Raw genomic sequence first — 16,586 nt, 5'->3', positions numbered from 1 at the left:
TACGTCACGTGTTCAGCATCCCAAAAGAGTAGGAACAGCGCTTTCTTACGTTGTCGGGCCCGTAACAACCGATTATGTCAAAAGGCCGAGTTCTGCTTTGAACAAAAGAACGCTACTTGCATGGACCTTGTGCAAGGCCAAAACTGTGACCCTGAGGCTGCACACCATCAGAGAAGTTCATTAATGAAAAGAATGTCACCAAAGTGACTGAGAAAATACTAAAACTCCTGAAATCACAGATGGAGGTGCCATACTACTTTGGTGGAGTAACATATTCCACAAAACTGCTGGGAATTTAGGCTCCTTCTCTGGTTATCTAACTCAACAGATCTGCCTATTTCATCAAAAAACTAACCAACTGAAGAAGCCCGCTTGCAAACTACCGAATTGGCTAATATCATCAGGTATTCAGATTACGACCGCTAAAATTTAAATGGATATCTTCATTACTGAATCTTAGGTCATCTGTAAGACCCTTAATACAGCACAAAAATAATGCAAGATAAAAGGAAAAAGATTTCAACAGCCATAAAACTTGTGTAAAACAGCAAAATTCAAAGGCTCCTAGCATTAGAAACAATATCTTTGTAAATGAAACAAATAATTTCAAAAGAATTAACTGCCTCTCACCAGTCTTGCTGAAACCTGAACTCCAGGGTATGCAGGAAGCGTTTCGTGCAACTGTTTCAGCTAGCGCCGTTTAGCTATTCAGGCTTTTGAGGACAACCCTGCTCTCCGTTATGTAACAAAACACAATAGCCCAAGTTATATAAAGTCTTCATTCACTAGCTCTGTACAACACTTAGAACAGAGATCCTAGTAAGAATTCCTATAGAGATCTGCTTTCGTTAACGGCCAAGAGTAAAAACCTGGAGCCGCTGAAATAAACGGTAAGATGGAAGTCTATCGCTGCCTTTGCTGGGCCAGGATTTCAAGTTAGCTCTCTCTACTAATAATACAAGACTGCAGGATATTAATGCCGTTGATAGGAAAATTCTTGTGGTCTGAACATTTTGTCTCTCCCAATACAAATGTCTGCTCTATCAAATACTCTACAATTTCTTTTGAAGGCAGTAATGTTACCATATATTTATGGAGTACTTTTCACACGAAAGAACTGTTCCCAAGGTACTTCGCAAAACACAGCAGCATATGGATAGATGATTTTACCCATCGCTAAAATGAAACCACCTCTGATACCGAATGCGGCATGCATTTAACTGTCTCAGCAATACAACCTAACAATTTAGAACAGTACGTGAATAATTTATATCAAAATCACGGGGGAAATTTTAGGTAGGCCAGAATATAAATCTGAGAATGGGAATTTTTCCAGGAAAGAAAAGACAGTGTACGCTTGCTTTTGCTGAGCGTGCCACCAGAGTCTTTGTAACGGTAAGTGGTCAGAACATCGATTTCCCGTCTCCCCCAAAGGCACTTCCTGCGCCGGGCTGCCCCTAGCGTGGTGCTGAGGAGTCGGTTCAATAGTAAGTGCTGCCCTGCAACAACGGGATTGTTCTTATAAGTCTCCAGTCCAAGCACTGCCCTGGTCAAATCAGGCTTGTTTTATGATATCAGATAACATGAATGAAATAAATCCGTGTAGCACAACTTCTTGCCAGGACATGTAGATAATTAAGCTGATGTGCAGTAAATATATATATGCAGTATGCTGTTTTAAGTACTAAGCCCCAAAAGAAATATTTTCTATAAAGGATCGGGCTCATGTTCACCAGCACATATTTAAAAATGGTCTCTTGATTCTCATTTTATCTTCATTTTCAGAGTTCAGACAAAGAGCCTCACAACCATCAATCTGGACAAAAATAGGGCAATTCTTGTCCTATGGTGTTTTTTTTTAATTCGGTATCTCTTTTCTGGTTACTGTCATAGAGTATAAAATTCATGGCTAAGCCCACTTTCTGGTACCTACAAATCCTGGCTGGCTACAAGAACCTCTCTCAAGTCTTTCCTGGAAGGATGTCAGCATAAAGAATTACTTTTAGTTTACATTCTTCTCTGAGGAAGACATGGAAAATTATGACAAAAATTGTTAGTTGAGAAATGCAATATAGTTCCACTTTATTCATAGCGAGCCAAGCACTGTAAAGAATATAAAGAAACGGCTTGGCTAGTTTTTCACTTTCTTTTAAACAGCAAGCATTGAATATCCATCACAGTTTCATGTAAGATTATACAAAGCCTTAAAATACTTCCTTCCAAAACTGCGAACATTTTTTTGGGGTATAATGTTTTGGCTACTTATCAATAATGAAAATAGATCATTAAAATTAATCTTCTGCATAATTAAAAGACCAAAATGTATATTAAAAGTACAGCGTTCAAAGTACAGTATACCACAAAACAAATAATAATCCTACAGTACAGGACTTGATGTTGTAAATCCTCATTTCAGTAGCCTTATTCCTCCACTTAACCAGTGAAGGAATTAAATTTGAGTTATGTAGTGGCTTAGGTTGGAGGGAGGGCAATCCAACTTGCATCAGCAGTAAAAAATCTGACATGTGAAAGGGAAGAATCAAGACATTAACAGAAATAGCATGATGAACCCTGGATGGTAAAGAGGCTGTTAAAATCCATTATGCGGATTCTGGGGAAATTATTTCCATATGCAGGGAATTAAATGCCATCCTTGTAAAAGGGTAAAAAAAATATAAAGAGGAAACTGTTTCCTGCTCAACCTTATTAGTGTATCTGTACTAACAACTGTTAAAAACCTTTCCACTCTCCGAAGCATAAAACTAGAAAGCCAAAATGGCCTACTTGAGACTGAAACTCTTCTGAAAGCGAGAGTGTGGCCAGTGCAGGAGAAGAAGTCTAGGAGTATAGGAAGAAAACTGCATAACCACCAAATAAAGTCAGATTTTGCTTTCAGCTGCTTTGTGGAACTCTAACAGAAGCCATATTTAAACTTCTGAGGACAGAATACAGTTCTAGAGGCTCCAGGATAATAGTACTTAAAACAGTTAAGGTATGGGGGAAATTATTAACAATATTAAAATACAGTCTTTCCATAGCCTCTTATTTATCAATAACACATTTGTATCCAAGGAAGGGTAATGTGGTACCCAAAAGCTTGTCTATACATTTGGTCCAATAAAAGATATCAAGATCATCACACAAATCCTTGCCCTTTCAAATGTTTTTAGTTTAATGCTGGCCGTTTTTTAATTGAGAAAGTACATCTCAAAACTGCAATAAAGGACTGCAAAGTTGTGGATTAAGGGAAACAACAGTCAGGTGCTGTTAACTATTAAATACACTAGGCATGTTATAACCAACCTTACACATTCTCTAGGATAGCTAAATGCAAATAATCCACTAATTTGAAAGATTTCCTTACTGAGGTTTCCACAAACACCAGATGAACAATGATCTCCCGTAAAAAATGAAGCACTGCCACAAATAAAAAAAAAAAAAAAGGATGGGATGAACCAATTCATTTAATGCTAAAGTCATAACGTTAGAGAGGAAGTTAAAACCACAGATAAGAAATAATGCAGATTTTAAAAGCAATCACAGAAGGCTTTACATCTTATTTGTAGTCTATCAAATCTCTTATACACACCCTCAAAACACCTGGACTACTATGCATAGGGTTTTTTTTTCAAAAAAGAAAAAAAAACCTATTGAAACAAAGAAGAGCAATGAAGTCTAGTGAGTAGGGAAGGACATTTGCTTATCTGATAACGTACATTACAACTTCACTTTGTAGTGGCAAGCAGATACATCATTAATAAGGCAGAAAGCAGGGTAGGAATACATCTATAGACTAACAGAAATCAGTTTATAAGGTGCATCTCTACCCTGCCTTCTGCCTGTCCTGGGACTATTAATGAGTAAGTAGAGAGTCTGGTGTGTGATTCTTGGAATTTCTGCCATTCAAAGGACATACAATTGCCCAACTCCTTGACCACTTGTGATAAAATCATTTTTGTTATACTTGTCCAAAAAGCAAGGCTACAGGTTCAGTAGATTCATTCTCAACAGTTCGAAGACTGATGAATATAAACCTGGTTTCAAAGAAGCAGGCTGCTCAGGTAGCTGGATGACATCAGGAGAGTGACGTCCCATATGTCACGTGGCAACGATGTTCTGCAGACTGCCCCTAATCCCAGTGAAGCAAAGTACACCAGCTACTGATATGAAATGAACCAATCCCAGGATATGTTTAGCAAATACCGTCTAATAAACTATCCCTTATATGAAGAAGTACATTAGAGGTTTTTTATGCCTCCACTTAATAAGTCAGGATTAAGCATTTTCTGATCAAAGCAGTGGTGATCTGGCACAGACTAGATTCTTTCAGGGCATGAAGAAACAGGCCTGATTGGAAACAGAGCCCAAATAAGCTCTCTCCTCTTTCCTCAAGCTTAACACAAAACCGTAATGTCAAGCACTTACCTGGTACAGGACTCTTTCTGGAATTTAAACTCGGAGACTCTGCAATTTCCTCTGGTTGTCCATCTGCTTCCGTGTCCTCTTTCTTTTGAGTATCTTTTACCTCTTCACTAATAGTAGTTCTTGTGCTCTCCTCTCCTTCTAAATCTCCCTGAATAACAGGGAGGGCACCAGGAGGTGGAAGAGGAGGAGGAGATGGAGAAGGAGGAGTTGTAGTGGTAACAGCAGCAGCAACAGAAACTGGAGGAGGAGATGGAGGAGTTGGAGGAGGGGTGGGAGGAGGAGAAGGAGCAGTGGGAAGAGCAATGACAGGTGATACACTATCCACTTCTGCAGGTGGGGCTTCTGGCGGCTCCAATTCAACAGTCAATGGTGCTTCCTCCTGTTGGACTAGGTCTACTATACTGTCTGTAGCAGTCACTTTTTCACTAACTCCATTCATTTCATTAATTACATTAGTACTAGCAGTCACTGGAATATCACTAGGCGCTACACTACTAGGCTCCTTGCACATTTCGACATCAGCTTCTTCTGTTGGTGAAGGATCTGGTGTTTCTGTGAAGGGTGCGGCATTGGATATAGGCATTGCTTCCTCTTTTGGGGAAGGTAGTTCCTCTCTCTCCTCTGAGTCAACTATGAGTGTAGATTTACTTGGTATGGTGACAGCAGCGGGAGGGGCAGCAGCAGCAGCAGGAGGGGCAGAAACCACCGCAACAGGAGCAACAGGGGGTGGCGAGGCAGCTGGAGGAACGTCTGGTGTTGTTTCTACCACAGCAGCCTCGGACGTCTGGCCAGCTTGATCTTTCTTCTCTCCGCTGGGCTCTGGTCTGAGGGCTGGGGAGGGAGATTTTAATACTGGATCTGGTTTTGGCTTCTCTTCTGAGGAAGGGAAAAAATAATATTACAATGACAGGTCCAGTTGATCAATTCAGATTTAACTAGCCACAGTTAGGCTTCTTTTAATTGCTTCACATGGTGTTCTGTCTATAATTCTAGTACCTCTATGAAAAAAGAGCTTCTTAGGAAAAAAGCATAAATAGTAGCTCAACTTAATATCTAAAATAAGAATCAAGACTATCTTGAAGCACTGAGAAACCGTAAGATCTTTACTGAAAAGAGTTTGCAATGAACAGAGTTCTTCTCCAGGAAAGCGTGCTTTGCAAAGCTTAACCCTGGAGACAGGAGAGGCAGGAACTCCGGGAACCTTACAGTGATTTTACTGCTCAAAACAGGACTCTTCTTCATCAAACCAGAGATTAAACATGAAACAAAAATAAAGCTAAGTTAAATAGTTGATATGAGGACAGAAGGGGTTACAATACTGGAACCCATTCTTACTCTAACTGTGACACCATTTGTAATGTTGGGTGGTTTATACCCTCTTTGTGCCACGTTTGCCCCTCTAACATGGCGATTCCACTATTTGTTCACTTTAGTGATGTGTGGTGATCATTTTTTCCTTTAAGGATGCAAAGCACCAAGCTATTAGCAGCAGGTATGATAATATAGCTTGGTTTTTTGCTTGTTACATAAAGTCTTTATTCCTAAATTCCTGAGATGTTCAGGATGTCAGAAAAGAGGAGGAATTATTGTACTTTACTCTTACTCTATTATTTAAATTCCAGAAGTAAAAATGACGTCTTACTGCCAGAAAACAAGTTTTAAGCATGGAGAAAGGTTTGATCACATTTGGAGGTTTCCTGCTACAGGATAACAAGTTGGGGAAATCTGTATATTATAATGGAAAGCCATATAACGAAAGTCCTGGAAAATGCAGGCTGCACGCAGATTGGTTCCTCTACTTTCTCTGTGTCTAATACGAGACATTGATGTGTTTTGTGTCACAGCACTAAGACAAACCATTTTATCTTCTCTGAATGTTACTACTTAATTTAAAGGGCTTAAACTAGCATATCTATAAACTGTTTACCTTCTGCCAACACTGACTGGATCAAATCAGGGAGATTATAAGATCTCATTTTAGCAGAACTTCTTCACTGTTATAGCTCTGTGCTATTATACTACAGCATAGATAAGATTGGTATCACTTGGAGTAAAATATTATGTAAGTAAGGAAGACAGAATTATGCAAATCCAGGGAGGTGGACACTATTCCATCCTGCAAATGGAAAGTGTCCTGCTACTTTCTGAACAATACAACAGCAGGAGGAGGTGCAAAGAACTAGTCTGGCGCATTTATAGGATGGGGTACAATGGTTTGAGAACTATTAGGAACTTCCCTAAACCTCTATTCACATGATATGTGGAAAGTGAGACCAAACTAATGCATTGTCAGGGGAAATCAGGTTTAACACAATTCTTTTTCTTATTACTCTTATAAAAACTTAGGATATCTTTACATTCTAATTCTATTTATTACAAGTCGTTAAGAGCTAATTGGGATCTTCAAATGCTACAGTGGCTAGACGTAAAATGTTTCAACAACCCTGTCTATAGGAACTGCACCCTGAGAGATGACTATACTTTACCATGCTATATTAAGACATTTTCAAATCATTGCTATAACATCTGAAATGATGAAGGAAAGTTATAGTAGCATAGAACTGCAAGGCTCCTCTTTTCCTATAAAATACCAGAGGCAATTTGAACTCGCCCAGGTTTTTTAAATTATTATTACTCCTAGTAGCAGAAAAGGGGAAAGTATATAGAAGAAGATTCAACTTTCAACCTTCTTGAGTCAAAGCTGAAGTGGGAAAAGGTTGTGAAGGGAGAACCTGTTTGAATCTTAACTAATGCTTGCATGAAAGAAAGGGTGCCATGTCATCCAGCTCACAGGGCTCCCATGGGTCTGTGGGGTGTCCTGCAGGACACGGTCCTGTGCGCTAGTCTGGGCACGCAGGATGGCCCGGGGCCCAATCCAGCTGTTGGACTGGCCCTGCATACCTCCTCTGGCCCACAGAGCCTAAAGCACTCTGACGGAGATGGCTAGAATTAGAGCGGTGAAGAGCAAAAACAGTGCTTTACCAGGGACATTTGCTTTTAGATAGGAACTTCAGGAATGCCCTAATACCAATAAAAGGAAATTACCTTTGGGGATGTTCTACAGATCATGTCACAAGATGGAAGGAAACTCCTTAAGCAACTTCCAAGAAAGCTTAAAAACAAGCAAGCAACCAACCAAACAAAAACAAAACCCCCAAGAAAGCAAGCTTAGGTCTCCTCTTCCTGGGGACTCAAAACTCTGCAGACAACTGAGAGACTGTTCTGACATTCACAAACTGCCACAGATGTTTGCCCAGCTAGTCTCCCCTTAATGGTCCCAAATACAGACCATTAAGAAATGTCATCTGAAGTGACAGGAAGAGTCATTTTAAGAGACAGCAACAGTGAAATATACAAAACCGGGTTTTTAACCTAGGATTACCACGTGATGACCCGTGAGCCACTATCCTCTGAGCAGAATTACAGCAGGCTCTTATTACAGCACTCACATGAAACAATGTACAATTAAGAAGGGAAAACAAAAATTAAGATTGTTCTTCAAAAAAATCATCAAATGCAATAACCCTTGACTCTTAAAACTTCCTAAATGTGCAAGGACAGTCCATGAAGTTATATTCAGAAAGTACTTCTTGGAGGTATTGAGTTTCAAAGGAAGAAATGTTTTTCCTTTCATAAACAATTTTGTTTGCAAGATATAAAGCAATGCTCTGCGGACCTGGGTAATTTCTCAGAGTTCATACAAAACACTGCAGATTCCATTTTGAGGCCAAGTTTCAGGAAACATTTCCTGATTTTTCTCCCCCTTTTCCTATCACAGAGATTGGGAAAATTGGGGGGGGGGGAGGGAGGGGAGGAGGCTGGAGAAGGAGAGAGCAGACAGGAGCTGCGCAGATCGAGTGGAAGCTGACTGGGAGGTTGGTATGAAGTTCAGGCAGAGGAAAGAAGGGGAGAGAGGAGGCAAAAGGTCTGGAATTATTCTGAGAACTTCTGCATCTTGCTATCTCTTTCATCCCAAAGACATGAGACAGGAGAAAGGAGCTGGACTGTGAGGGATACGGGTGTTTTGTGGTGGCAAAGACTGCAAAGGCTCCAGTGGGTGGATCAGATCTCAGCAGACTCAGACAGTCAGTCACCTGTACACTTCAGGATGCTCAGCTAAACACAATCTCTGGATCTGTTCAAAATTTCCATCGTTTGATCTGATGTAAATGCTAGCAACATAGTGCTGATGCAGCTTTGTATGTAGTTCAGGAACACAACAGGTGCTAAAATGGGGTAGAATGAATGAGGTACTTTTTTGCTTCCGTCACCTGTATTACTCCAATTTCCCAAAGTGACGACCGTATTTTCTTGCATACAATGCACACCTTTCCCCTCCAGAACCAGCTGCTGGAAATGGGGGTGCACATTATAAGCAAGGAAATACGGTGACAGGGAACAGAACAAGGAGCAGATTCAGTTGCCTAGCTGCTCGCTGCTAATCAGTTACTTCCTACAAGGAAAGATCTGTTTTTCTTCATTCGGCCTTTCAGAAAGAAGATGCGAATCTTACTCCTGGGCAGGCTGTATGTGAAAGAACTATGGTACATATGATCTTTGTTAAAAATCTTGGAGACGTGATTAGAAACTTCTCTGAACCTGGACCACCTCTCCAATCTCTGACTGAATTTGGCAGCTCAGATTCCAATTATGGCCCATAATAATTTTTGCAATAGTAAAAGTCACATTGAGGGTCCTGTGTATTTGATGCAAGCTCAAACTAAATTCTGTATCAATATTCAGGAGCAATATCAGGAAAACATCTTCACTGTTAGAGCAGTGAAGCAAAGGAACAGACTGCCTAGGGAAGTTGTAGAACTGCTATCATTGGAGCTCTTTAAGAATTTGGACAAGCGTTGGTCACAGATGATCTAGGAGTAGTTATGCCTATCCTATCATATCCTAGTGGTATTTCCAATGCTTCTGAGCTTTGCTGGTTGCCATATGAAGCCAGGAAGAATCCTCCTCTGCCCTTGCTACAGGGGTCAGGGTTACTGTATCAGAACGGTAGTAGCTTACACCAGCTCTGAACTTATGTAAGTAAAATGCAGAAGGTGCAGGACACCGAGAATCAACTCCATGATATACAGCTGCCGGGCATAAAGTTGCAGTGAAATAGTGGAATAGGTTTTAATACTATATTTATGAAATCAGTACAAAACTGTATAAGAACTCTAATTTCAGTAAAAAGTGACTGGAAGCATACTTTGGTAATGACAGAACATAAGAATTAAGGAGTTCTTTCTTTGGTATATGTTTATAGAAGACCACCCCCTAATGTTGCTGTGAAGACCTAGATTAAGTAATCACAGCAATGTATGAACATTTTTGTCATCTTTAATTTGTTCCCAATTGTGGCTCTGGTGGATATTTCAACTGAGCACTAATTCTCATGCTCTTGGTTGCTGATTTTAGTGACTATTTTATCAATCTGTTTCCCTCTTTAATATTGCTCTGTATTGCTTTAGTAATTTTGCCATTTAGTGCCTTTTTAGACAACAGTAAATGCTGGATTCTCTTTCTGGTATATAATCTGAGGACTTTTCTACAGAGGCAATGTATGCCACTAAAGTCTAAATTTAAACCAGTGTAATTATACTCATATAGTCCTCCACGGAGACAATCTTTTTTCATTTTAAGAAAGTGCCCTTTTTAGTTTAGGCTATGTGGCACAGAAAGGGTTTAAGCTAACCTGAAAAGGCCACCCTTCTGCTGGAATAAGAATGGCAGCCTGGAGTGTTATGCTGATAACCAGGGATCCTGGTTTTCTCCGATTTAAAAAAATCCCCAATTTTCAGTTAAAAAAAAAAAAAAGTAACCCCAAATCCACATTTTTCCACGATTAAAACGAAACACCACCATATACATATCTATATATCTTTAAATCACAGAAAAATGTGGATTTGGGGTTACTTTTTCTTCACTGAAAATTGGGGATTCTTTTAAATCAGAGAAAACCAGGATCCCTGCTGATAACTAGATTGGAAATCTCGTCACGTGTGAGGGAGTGTTCCCAGTAATGGTTTGTGCCCTGGAGTTTCATGAGCAGAGCCTCAAGTTCAGACCCAGAAGGACTGACAAGTGCAAATCAATTTGATGACTGCGACAGTCATGGTTCACATTACAAAACCACTACACAATCCTGCTCAGAAAAGGTCTGAGACACCTAGCAAGACTGATGACCAGGACAAGGGCATTTTGGCAAAGATGGGAAGTGGGCCCAGACTTGAAACAGAAATTGCAGCTGATGTCAGGAGTAAAGTGCGGCGATAAGCGTTTGTGGTATGTCTGGCCAGCATAATCAGTGTAAGATTCACACGCGAGTTACGTTTCTATATAACTGTGTAAGAAAGGAAGGAATAGTAATAACCTGCATTAATATTCATGAATATATTTCATTGAGGAAAAAATAAACCTCAAAGGTATTCCTGCCAGTAAGTAATATTTTCAGAGTTTTACCATTAGCTTCAGGGACATTTTACTTCACTTCTGTCAAATCAGTGGTCATGCTGGTACTTGGCTATACGACATTTCTGAAATATCAGAAGCCAGTTTCTTTGGCCTCTCTGGCTAGAGTTCAATATCTCTGGTGGTTAGATTTTCTTCTTGCAGCAAGTCCTTTTTAAAAATCTCCTTAGTCAAAAGGTTGACAGGAAAAGTATCAAGAAAAAGATGGTGCTTTGCAACTTCAAGTACACCCTGCTGTAGGCAGGAAGTGCAGTACCGTAACACAATGAATAAACATGACGAGAACGGGAAAATCAGTCCTGCGTTAACAGCACCAGTACAGTGTATGCTGTGGGAGCGTGCATATTATAAATCCTAGCCTTAAAGTTTTATAACCAGATATTAAATTTTACCACGGGAAGAAATCTGGGGCATAGTGTTTCAAGTCCAGGGAGATTGTTTTAAAAGACAAATTTTTATTGTTTAGGCTATGAGAAAAGCAATCGTTTTAAGACACTTTACCTGGGCAACTGGAAAAGTACTACACAGAACGTGATATTTGGTAATCACACAGTCAAAACAATAGCAGCCCAATTTATTTTATTAATCTATTCTACAGATGGACAGAGGTAAGCAACCCTGCCAGGCCATGGTTGAGTGTGAACAAGCTTCAGAGAAGTAGCCATTTCATCCATGGTCATTTGGGGAGTGTTTTGGCCATTTTCAGACTGTTTGCAGGACACTTATGTCTGCCTACTAGCTATCTGAAACCCTTCAAAAGCATCTGAGCGCTTCAGATGCTATATCTGTCTAGGACCTCTGTAGGTAATACATCAATTTTGTTAAAGGCTCAAAGGGAAAATGCAAGAAAACCAACCCTAGTGTCTTGCAATAGAGACCCTGCTGACCTACTAATAAACTACTTTTATTAGTTTACAAAAAGTTAAACTAATGACAAAGAAATAATATTACTAACAACACCACGGAGAAAATATCCATGAACAAACCTTGTTTCGGGTCGCTAGTCGCAGTAACTGTGGTGGTGGCAGCGAGAGGAGTGCTCTCAACAGTCGCATAAACCACAGGGCTGTGCTCTGGGACCTGGCTGGACAGCTGCTGGGATTTGAAGTACAAAAAAGGGTGATAATGAGCGTGCGAACATAAAAACTAGCAACATGGAACGCAAGCAAGCAAGTGGGGGAGACAAGAGTAGGGTGGGAGAGAAAAGAAAAGCAAAAAAGGCAGGAAAAAAATATACACAGACCGATTGAATAAATTTAAAAAGTACATGGGAAGGGAGAAAGGAAAAAGGCAGCAGGAAAGGGGGAAAAAAAGACAATTACTATTAACGGCAACAAGAAAGGATAGCACAGCATAGTCATTCACATACTTCAGACTTCTATGGTTCTCACTAGACCAGCAAAAATGCTCCTAAAAACAGTGAGCAAACTGGTGTACAACCTGACCACCACAAATGATTAGCTATTTCAAATACCTTTAATATTTTTAAACAGTGTTAGAAAGTAGCAAACTGCAATTAAAAACACAAAAATCACGAGGCAAAATCTAGACTGATTTCAAAACGGTCATTCTAATGAGCTATATACTTGCTGGTTCACTAAAAGACAGCAAACGCGCTAATATTTCTAACCAAAAACTTTCAAAAGACAATATAGACTAGACACACTTGCATGTGACCATTTGAAAAAAGCTACCTAATGCTCTCCAGACAAGAGGTGCACGTATGATTTCCCTTGTTCACTAATGAAATGAGAAATACAATATTTTGCTTTATTCTCCAGGGTGCACAGGAATAGTTGGTTCTCACTCAGCTAAGAGAGGGCCTGGCAATATTTACCTATTTAGGAATAAGAGTGCAAGGCTAGAAAGCAACCTGATCTAACCTGAAGAAATAGCAGCTATTTTTAAGAGGGAAAAAATATCTCGATCTTCACCACAACCAGTGCAACTGCTTACTTCGGCACAACATTGAAAGCAGATGCTCTTTGGATTTGGGAGTGTTTTTGTGGAGGTTACATAAAGCCACAGAAGCCAGGATTTCCCCAAAGAAACCTAACAGACACTTTTCATGAAAATATAAATGACTGTACTAATTTTTTTAGGACAAGGCTGCACTGCTGCCATACAGCTAGACTGGAGGATTCTATAAAGTTTTCATATGAGTAAATTCCACTTAAAAACACAAGTTTATATATATAAACATTTTTTTAAAAGAGAGAAAGGACATGTGGCTTATAGCAAAAATGAAAACGACCGTTGCTTGGCAATATACATTTTGCAATACAGGATCACACCGTTTTGCAATGTAAACCTCCCATGGAGCCACTCTCAGTGACCTTTAGAAACATCTATACTAGAAGTTGGGGCTCTTACGGGAGCTGAAGGAAGTCAGGTGTCTTACTTCCACCCACATGGGATAAGTGACTAATTCCCTTCAGCTTTTTAAAGAAAGAAATCTTTCTGGCACCTCTAAAAAAGCTTCTCTTTGGTCTCGTTTTGGACTGTGAGCATTATGGCACCAAAGCAGCAGCAGACAACAGAAGCTAATGGATAAATGTAGATAGAAAGTCACACCACCCGCTACCCTGAAGAGAAGTTGAGACGTGCAAGCTGTGCTGCTGGAGTCTTTATCAGCAAGAGGTATAGATGTAAAAACCCTCACTTATATTGAAAACTAAGTGATAGGGGCTTTTTCCCTCCTTAAAAATAAATCACACCCCTTAAGGAAACAGAGATGAAACCCAGAAGATTGAAGCAACAAACTCATCTTGGAAACCCGCTGGCTGAGCTGTGTCCCCATTTAACAGAGGAGGAAACAGAGGTACGGAGAGGGAAAGAGACTTGGCCGACACCGCAAAGCTCGTCAGTGGTAGAGCTGTGGGTACGAGAAGGGGAGTTTGCATCCTCACGCACGGATCCGTCCATCTGAATGCTAAACCACATTCCAAATTGAGGTACTGCAACTCCATTCACCCGACTACCTCTCGCTGTCCCTGCAGTTCCAACTGGACATGCTATTTTGTCCTTCCTATCCTGAGCCACCACCTTGTGTTGCAAACGGTAACCAGTTGTAGCGCTCTGTTATAGCCCCTAATACTATAGCCCTGTTCATTCGGAAAGCAGCGCTCCTGGCTTGGAGCGCACCTGCAGCACCAGTGATATTCAGGATGTTGCAGTGCGTATCTGTGGAGGCAAATTTAACAACTGTTGCTGGCAAATGTAGCCCTGACTGCATTCTGTCTCCCTCTAATCTTGACACTTGCGGCTACATTATTCCTCACCAAAAAGACTCCATAAAGCATTATTTTTGATAACTTATAGGAATTGTCAGAGGGAAAAGGATTTTTCCAATTTGGGTCAACCACAGAAATCTAATGTTAGTGTCCTGCAGGGCTCTGTTGCAGACCCAATATGATGTTTAAGTCCCTGGCTCTACATACAAAGCTGATTCTTCCACGAATGTGCCTCACATCACTGAACAGGCCTTATTGCAGAAATAAGGAGCCAGGGAAGACGCATCTAAATCTTCTTTAGTCACTGGTACTGACTGCAATGACTAGATGCCTTGAGAATGGGAGATATAAAAAGCACAGAAGTGGCAAAAAAAAACCATGCAGAAGAACAGTGCCACAGCAGCAATAGTAACATTTTGGATGAGAACAGCTTTTGCAAACCATATTTGCAGCCATTTATCATGAAAAAAATTAAGCTTTTGAAATGTTTCATGTTTGTCCCTGAATATCTGGTAAACCAGGCCTATTCTTAGTTATTTGACACTGTAGAAACCTTGCACTGTCCACTCTCTGAACATTTTTAGAGGCTTTATTCCAATAAAAATATGACTTATTTTATTTAATTTAAAACTTGTAAGGGCAGCCCACAGTGACAACTATGGGAGTATCTAGGATTTGGAAAAGGAGGGTGCAGGCGCTGCGGTACATGAACACGCAGAGAGAGATGATGGCACTTATCAAAGCCTCACTACCACAAAATTCAAATTCAGCATGTTCTGGAAGAGGTGAATCTAACAGAAGCAGCTTGCTCCTGATGTGGATTTTAACATGCTGCACAATGGCTGCATAGCGAGAGAACAAGATGGATGCGACTGCACCTATGTGACCTAGGATGCACTGGGGATGTTTCCACACACTGTTTGCTTTTCATTAGGAAACCCACACCAATCACTCACGGCTTTTGTGGCCAAGGAAATTAAATGCAACAAACCTAACAAGTTTCAAGAAGCATCATAGTTAAATATTTAAATGAACAGCCATTAGTTATAGCATCCCCAGGAATGGTGACTTAGCCACGCTGCACATATATATATCTAACAGCATTCAAATTCATTCAAACTACACAAGAAAAGTTGCTGTTGGAACCTTAACTTTGCATTTTCTGGCTTTAGTTGATCTAATAATGCACTTTTCTGAAGAGTTGCCTGTCAGAGCCTTTCTGTGCCTGGAACCAATTTTGTTCGTCAAAATGAAGACTGGGTACGAAACAAAGAACTATTTGCATACTTGATTTAAAGGAGCTGATTAAACCTCATTGAAGTGTTCTGCATATAAATTACAGCAGTGATAAAAGTCACGCTTATTAAACAAGTTGGGGATTTTGTCTGCCCTGTTAAACTGGATCACAGGCACTTGAAATAATGTAAGAGTCGTCTACAAAGTCCCCATATTTCATGTACAATGCAAACAGAAACTGAGGCCTTTTCCATTTTCAATGCCTCAACATTTCTATAGGAGTGAACAATTCAACACCAAAATATATCAAGCAACAACATCTATCCTATAAAACACTAATATCACTACCGCCACCACTCCCTCTGCTCATGAAGGAAAGAAACACAGAAAATGTAATAATGGTCCAAGTTTCCAACTCTCTCCCTTTCTGTTCTTCCATTTCATTCTATTACAGTGTGTGGTAAATTTAGAGGAAAACCTGTTTTTAGATAACATGCAATTAACAAAAATGAGTCTCTCTCTGGTTGGGCTGAATTCAGCACAGCCGTGTGACTGGTCATGATACAAGCCCTACCTATGCCTCTCTCCGAGTCCACGGTGCTAACACTGTGCCTGTGTAACTCATTAGCTAATCGCACTTCCTGGTGAAACACTATACTCAACAAGCAGCATCAGCATCACCGAGACAACAATAAATGGAATAATCACCACCCAAGTCAGCATTTATCTTTGTTCCGTGCGAATAGCCTCACAAACAATGTTTGCGTGCATATTGCTCCTCCCACTTTCCTAGTGCCAAAGCTATTTAGCTGGTCTGTAGTTTTCCCGTAAACCTGTAGATTACAGGGGGGAAAAAAACCCCATTCAAAATGTTCCAAAGACCAGGCCACGAGGTCCAGCGAAAGCCCCAAGAACCTTCCTGCCTTACACCATCCCCTATTATAAAGTTAGAACAGGTTGTGTAATATCTGAAATTTAGGTGAATACATTTTGGCAACCTTTTCAGGCAACAATGCACAAATTCCAAGGTTTGTGTTTCCAAAAAATTAAATAAAATTCCCATGTTACTTCCTGAAGGATAGATCTGGGATGGCACACAAGGTAAGGGGAAAGCAGCAGCTACACACAGCCAGCAGATAGCAAGAGACCTGTGGTTTGCGTATGGGGACCCTGAGAATTCAAATGGGGGGAAAGTGCGAGGGATAGCATAGACAAGAAGTGTAA

The 16,586-nt window shown here is 40.3% G+C and overlaps 1 protein-coding gene across 12 annotated transcripts in view; it reads right to left on the bottom strand.

Moving 5' to 3' along the window:
• Positions 1-16,586, bottom strand: part of EIF4G3 (eukaryotic translation initiation factor 4 gamma 3) — a 174,717-nt gene that overhangs the window by 49,047 nt on the left and 109,084 nt on the right. For 9 of the 12 annotated variants that reach the window (XM_059716609.1, XM_059716601.1, XM_059716605.1 and 6 more), the window contains 2 exons: positions 11,880-11,988; positions 4,426-5,301 (listed from right to left, as the gene is read on the bottom strand). In XM_059716609.1, coding sequence (XP_059572592.1) covers positions 4,426-5,301; positions 11,880-11,988 — 985 coding nt within the window. The remainder of the gene's footprint in view (positions 1-4,425; positions 5,302-11,879; positions 11,989-16,586) is intronic. The other 3 variants (XM_059716602.1, XM_059716604.1, XM_059716611.1) reach the window with 1 other exon arrangement.

This window comes from Alligator mississippiensis, chromosome 13 (genome assembly GCF_030867095.1).
Source record: "Alligator mississippiensis isolate rAllMis1 chromosome 13, rAllMis1, whole genome shotgun sequence".
In the NCBI taxonomy this organism is placed as follows: domain Eukaryota; kingdom Metazoa; phylum Chordata; order Crocodylia; family Alligatoridae; genus Alligator; species Alligator mississippiensis.
Note: the sequence above shows the minus strand (reverse complement) of the source record. Positions and strands in the feature narration are given on the sequence as shown.